The sequence below is a fragment of the Gambusia affinis genome, linkage group LG03, assembly GCF_019740435.1.
Source record: "Gambusia affinis linkage group LG03, SWU_Gaff_1.0, whole genome shotgun sequence".
Lineage (NCBI taxonomy): Eukaryota > Metazoa > Chordata > Actinopteri > Cyprinodontiformes > Poeciliidae > Gambusia > Gambusia affinis.
In genome coordinates this window covers 13,051,821-13,058,693 of record NC_057870.1, presented here as the reverse complement: position 1 = coordinate 13,058,693, position 6,873 = coordinate 13,051,821, and the positions used below count along the sequence as shown (strand labels likewise).

The 6,873-nt window shown below is 38.9% G+C and overlaps 1 protein-coding gene across 2 annotated transcripts; it reads left to right on the top strand.

The window, feature by feature from the left end:
• The first annotated feature begins 1,217 nt into the window (after nucleotides 1-1,217).
• On the top strand, nucleotides 1,218-5,754 carry stc1 (stanniocalcin 1). Of its 2 annotated transcripts, none has more exons than XM_044111162.1 (4): nucleotides 1,218-1,632; nucleotides 3,248-3,390; nucleotides 3,517-3,728; nucleotides 5,141-5,754. In XM_044111162.1, the coding sequence occupies exons 1-4, from the start codon at nucleotides 1,449-1,451 to the stop codon at nucleotides 5,439-5,441; spliced, it is 840 nt and encodes a 279-aa protein (XP_043967097.1). In that variant the 5' UTR covers nucleotides 1,218-1,448; the 3' UTR covers nucleotides 5,442-5,754. The 2 variants fall into 2 exon arrangements, with proteins under 2 accessions (XP_043967097.1, XP_043967098.1); XM_044111163.1 differs by having other exon boundaries at nucleotides 1,304-1,632; nucleotides 3,251-3,390.
• The last annotated feature ends 1,119 nt before the right edge of the window (nucleotides 5,755-6,873 follow it).

The window sequence follows — 6,873 nt, the reverse complement described above, 5'->3', positions numbered from 1 at the left end:
TCTATGGTGCTTTTCTAGTCATGCTGAGCTCTCGAACTGCTTTACACTTCAGTCACATTCACCAGCCGCACTCATAAATGCACACATTTATACATCAATAGGCAGATTGGGAGGCAACTTCAGGGGCACGCCGGTATGTGGCAGCAGTCAAAGCCGTCACTTTTAGATTGCAGGGAACATACTCTTTGATAAAAGATCCAAATGCATATCTGACTCAAGTAAAATGACTATTGTGTAATGAAGAATAATATGGAGAACTTACAGGGGAAAACTGTAGGAAATGCAGGTCCAGAAACATTGTCCAGAAAAATCCAACAGGAAACAGAAAGGCTTAGATAGTGGTTGTGTGAGTGATTGCTAATAAGATACAGGTGGTTAATTACAAAACAGATGCACCTGTGAGTGAAGGCCAACAGGTCGATGGAAAATGAAAAATAAACACAGGAGATGAAAAACTACTCGAAGAAAAAAGGGACATCATTTTGAATCTGCAGTACAGAACACAAAAGTGAACTAAGAAAGTAAACAGAAAGATGTGAACTGATATGACATTAATGAACACAGGGAACTGAAAAGAATACGGCTAAAAATCAAACTGATATAAACACTAGGGAAATTATCCAAATAACCCAAGGATCATGACACTCGTCTTCAATCATCCTCAATCATCTGAGCAAAATTTAGCTAAAAACAAATAGATTTGGCATCAGACTCCTTGATTTTAGAAAAATGTAAAAAGCACATGAAGCCCAAACCTGGAATTTATCATCCTGCTATTATATATATATATCTATATATAGATATATATATTATATATATCTATATATATATATATATATATATATATATATATATATATATATATATATATATATATATATATATATATATATATATATATATATATATATATATAATTTTACTTATTTAGAATCAATCCCATCACTAACGTCATGTTCATGAGAAGAGGTACAATTTTCTGTTATTAAGGGTAAGTAAAACGCGATTCATGTTGAAAATTATAATAACAATAATAAAAATAATAATTATTATTATTATTATATGCTAAAACAAGACTTTTCGGGTGCTCCCTCTTCTTTAAAAGTCCTTACTAGAATCAGAACAGAAAAGAAAACATGTTGCATTGTACAGTAAATCAGCCGCTGAAGCCCAGATGTCAAACTGTAAGACCCGGTAGCGTTGACCGCTGTTAGATTATTCCATCAATTGACGAGAGCAGGGAGAGCAGCGCCACGCTGCTGCTGGATGGTGATTGGTCCGAGCGCTGAACTCGTAACATAAAGCGCTCCCATATAAACCCCGTGCAGACCTGACATCGGTGCAATCTGTCATTCAAGTCAAAAGGATAGAGAGGAGTGCACAGTAGGAGGAAATTACTTGTTCCAGCCTAGATTTGCTCAGCCGAGGCTCCAGGAGCGTTCATTCTTATGAACTGCACACAAAGCAGGAAGCGTCTCTGTGCATTTAGTTGTGCGATCTCTTGCGCTGAGAGGACAATGCCTTTGAGGACCGGACTTTTTCTCCTGATGGTGCTGAATGCATCTGCATATGAACTGGAGCAAAACGAGTCCTATTCACCCAGGAGAGTACGCTTTTCTGTCAACAGCCCTTGTAAGTAGCAAGATGCCTCCATCTGCATGCATTTCATAGAGCACTGCTTTATCATTATATTTTCTACACATCATTTACACAAATGCACTGGCTTACCTACGAGGAGATTTTTTTTTCCTTCTCCTCATTTTTTTCTCTCTTTTTTTTCTTCTTCTTCTTTTTTTTTTGGCCTATGCAGGCTTTTTCTGTGCGATCGAGCGAGTAGCTTCACGGGTGCGGGATTAACGCTGTGGTTTTTGCCGGTGTCCTGCCGGCAACAGATGAGCATGGAGCTTGGTGCTGACACCTGAGCGCACAGGCTGTGTCATGCTGTTAGTCTCTGTCTCCGCTGCATATATCAGCATAGTGGAGGACTTTTAATGTAGCGTTTAATGTCAGCTTTGAAGTTAGAGATAGAAGTAGGTTACATTGGTGTACATTTCTTTTTCCAGCTTGCCTCAGAAAAAAAAAACAGAAAAGGAAAAAAAAAAAAACGCTGCCTGCCACTGGGGGTGGGGAGGTTAGATGCAATCATTTAACTCTATTAGTTGGAATCTCTTATCTGTTAGTGGTGAATCAAAATCCTGAATCTGCAGGAAAACGCACTGCAAAACCTAATTATCATATTGGTTTTTTTGTTGTTTTTGTTTATTTTATTTATTTATTTTTTTAGCTCAGTGATACAAAGAAAATGGGAACAGGGATGCTCATTCTCTCCTGCAGAAACTGCTTCATCATCATAAGATTTTGGAATGGCAAGCTGAATTTTCAGAGTAATTTCTTGCCCCTTATGGCAGGCACTCTTTATCTGACTCGGGTCAAACACAGAGGGTCCCTGATTCAGATGATTGCAATGAGAGCGCAGGCTCTTTATTTATGTCGAATTTGAGTCCTTCTTTCTCCATGGGTTCTTGAATCAAAAATTAAGAAGAAGTCAACATTGTGATTTTTAACAATGTGCTTTACTGCTTTGTTCTGATGTGTAATGTGAAATTTCAGCCGTGGACCAAGGTCAGGATTTTTGTCTTGTTTTTTTTTTTTTTTTTTTGTGGTTGTTTGTTTTTTGGCACAAATATCAGATGAGGGAACAGAGAATTTGAAGATCGGGGTTATTGTTTGCCTCATCAGTCTAATTATTCTAGTCATGCAAAATTCCTGCAATGAGTAAAGCAACATTTTTAAAATATATATATATTTCATCATTTCTACATGTATAAAATCCATTCTACCCATCAATGCTGAGTTAATTGTTGATGGTAGGTTCTGAAGGGCTCTATTTAGTTTGACTTTTAAAACATGGAGAATGTCTTCATTTGCTGTATAAAGATATATCTACAACCTTGCTATTCATTGTTCTCATTATTTAAATGCTACTTAAAAGAGCCAAATCGTAGTCCCTGCAAAGAGACCGAGTCTGAGATTCTTGGAGCTTTTAAGGTGTCCAAACTCCAGTCAAGACACTTTCAGCCTTGAGTGACTGTACGTCTTTTGTGAACCACCAAAGTATGAAACATTCCCCTTTGTTGGCTGCATTCTTTTTGCCGAATCCTTGGCAACTCTTGTGTAATGAGCTCAGTGATTCCCAGTGAACCCGCTGTTGGTTCCCATGCTGACAGATCATTCTCTGTGCACACAGCAGATGTGGCACGCTGCCTCAACAGTGCCCTCCAAGTTGGCTGTGGAGCGTTCGCTTGCCTGGAAAACTCAACGTGTGACACAGATGGCTTACATGACATCTGCAAGTCCTTCCTGTACAGTGCTGCTAAATTTGACACTCAGGTACACACTTTAAGTCTCTCTTTCTCTCCCGCTTCCTCTCTCTGATTGCTGCTTGCCGGGTCAGATTACATGGGTGTAACTGTGCAGGACATGAGAACGTGTGAAGCCCTGCTCTTTTCTTTCCAGGGTAAAGCGTTTGTAAAGGAGAGCCTTAAGTGCATCGCCAATGGCATCATCTCCAAGGCATTCCCCACCATCCGTCGCTGCTCCACCTTCCAAAGAATGATAACCGAAGTCCAGGAGGAGTGCTACAGCCGGCTGGGCATCTGCAATGTTGCCCAAGCCAATCCAGATGCTATTGGCGAAGTTGCACAGCTGCCAAGTCATTTCCCCAATAGGTGAGGTTATCATTTCACCACGGCTAATCCACTCAGTTGGAACTGAATCCAAGAATCGTGTCTCTTGGTCTAACAACCTTAACACTAAATTTATTATTTATTTCTAAAGCTTCCTGTGAAGTATGGGAAATTAAGTAATTTTCCATACCGTGCAAGACTATCAAGTTTGGATGTTTCCATTCCTTTTGTTGCTGTAATGCATGCGCTGGATTGCAGTTTAGGAGTGGACACAAAAGAATCGGAGGGTGGAGCATGAGACTCAGTCAGGGCTAGAACTACAGTTTTGTTACTCCCATATGCATGACATCAGATAACACAGCATTGACATAAATGCAAATGAAAGACAAATAAACACTTAATTAATTGACAATGTGTTGCAAATATATATGTGTCTATATATATATTTGCTTACAAAATTGGAAATCGATAATATTTCATTTCAGTTTTACGTGACAGATAAAAGTAGAACATATTTGGGATGTGTAAGCAATTGATGTTTTTGGGTTGTTGTTTTTTTTATATAATTTAGATACATTTAATTTCCCTGGGTCAAAACTTCGCAGAACCAGCATTTGCTGCATTTACAGAAGTAAGAAAGAACAATTTGGAATATTTTTCTAATAGCTTTATACATCTAGGAAGTAGAGGTCTTCTTTGCAAAGTATCTCAAGATCCATTCTGAAGACTTGTTACATTTTAATTGTCTGTGAACAGACAAGCGTTACCACACATTCTTAATAGGACTTCAGAATTTTTGAGGCCATTTGTTAAATCTGAATATACATTGATTCAAACTATGCCAAAGCTCCAGCTGTGTGTTTGAGATTATTGCTCCCTGCTAAAGAAAAGCATTCCCATCGTATGATGATGCTAACAGCTACCTCACCTTCAAAATGCTGTTCAAGTTTTTGCTTCAAGAATACCAGAAAGTCCAGCTTTGGTCAAATCTGGCCAGAACACATTTGTTTGGGTGTTTGTTGTCCTCGATATGTTCTTTGGTAAATTGCAAGCTATAATTTATGTGGCTTTCTTTCAACAATGACTTTCTTGTTGCCAGATTTTTATGAAGGGCAAATTTGTAGAGTTCTCAACTCTATTTATTGCAGTAAGCAATAAATTTAGTAATGATCAATTAAAATGACCTCAATAATTTCCAGTTGTCTGATTTATAGTGCTTATAAAGAGTCTCAAAACAACAATATTATAGTTTATCACAATAACTTCTGGGACAATTTATCATCCAGCAAAATTTGTTATCTTGACAAGCCTTCAAGCAGTGGTGGTCCACCTGCACTGTTGATCCTTGCAGCTCCCCCAGAGGTTAGCGAGGCATAACATGCGTACACACAGGGCTCTGTATTTTTCATGTTGCAATCTCTGAAGAGAAATCCTCCGTTTCTTTGTTGTCCTAGGTTTTATGGTAAACTTCTACAGAGCCTGATGGACTGTGATGAGGACACAGTTGACCGCATCAGGACCAGCATGGTGCCACGGCTGGGCCCAGAGATGACCATGCTCATTCAGCTGCTGCAGAACAAGCCCTGCCCATCCACTGTCGGCGCAGCGGCTTCAGTTGTCCCAACTGGCGCAGAGACCCGCGCAAGCTGGCGCTGGTCCATGGGCCCCAACATGTACAAGATCCAGCCTAATCTGCGAAACAGAGACTCTGCTAGTCATTTAGGCAAAAAGCGCCCTGGCAGTGACGGGTCATAACTTCGGCTCAGATTAAGAAATATCCACCCAGTAAGTTCGGTTATTCCCCAGCGGTGATGAAATCTGTGTCTCTGCTAGTTTGGAAGTTATTGAAACATGCACCTCTTAGGAATACCGGACCACCCATACAGTTGATATCAGTTTGATTGTTGTTATATTGTATATCCTACATGTTAGGCTTGAGTGAACCCGTCTTTCATTGACTGATTTCAAATATGTCTGCTCACAGTCTGTGTTGAACATGTGGCTGACAAAAACAAGGTGTCGTTATTCAAAATTTGCTCATGAATACAAGTCAGTGGTTTGACTATCATTGGTTGAAATTTTTGGTAGATGTATGTTATGAGCATGAGATATGAGTGTCATAGCACTTAACATAACACTTAAATGTACTGTATGCTAACTTATATGAGACAGCCATAATCTGCCCTCTAAAAGAGTGCTCATATGGACTAGGTCTGCAGAGGTTTCTGGAGAACCTACGAGAGGTTACCTTAAAGTGACCAAAAACACATAAAACTGCCCTGAATGCTATCCACAAAAATACCAAAATTACGTTTAGCTATAGCACATAGAGTTTAGGATTTATTTTCTGATGGCAGAAAAAAAAAAGATTGTCCAGGTCGCGGCCAAGTCTATCTAATACCTTATATCCAGACACTTGCAATGCATAAGACTGTTGAGCTACATGCGGGACCAGTTTAGTTCTTAACTGAGCGCGAAACAGCAATGTTTTGTGCCGTAGCTGAATGACATGTTCACTGTTGAGAGTGAGAACAGCCATCTTTTTGGACTGTGGTGATCGTCGTTCTCGGAAGTGAATCATGTAACACTGACTTCCTGTATCAAGATAAGAGACTGACTATTTAAAAAAAAAAAAAAAAGCCTTGATGATATTTATTTTCCTACTATATTATTTAATGTTTTTATTATGTTATGCATTATTGTAGTTTTACATAGTTTACAGGTTACTAGCAGTTTAGACATGACCCCTGTTTGAACATGAGCTCTATGCCAAAAAAGAAAAAAGAAAGGTGAGATGATGCTCTGGTGACTGAATGGGACCCATGTCATGACTCTGTGCTGGTCATAGGGGAACAAGGTTGGTCATTCAGGTCAGGTGATTTAATTTATGGGTGTTTCAAGAGACTACTTTGGTTTTAAAACAAAAGTTGTTGTTGTGGTTGCTAGAAGTCCACTTCTAAAGTCCATTGTGCACTTTAGTTAAGAATAACCAAGTCTTTAAAACAAACACCAGTGTAAAGTACTCTTTTAATGAAGTGTTCCCTAATTTATTTACACTTTATGTATAATCTGGTTTTCACAGAAAGTGATGCGCTGCTATTGTCTGGCTACTCTGCACGTAGGAACGTAGCATTACTGTTGAACAAAAGTCAGCAGTATCAGCATATTCATATAAATGTCTTTATTA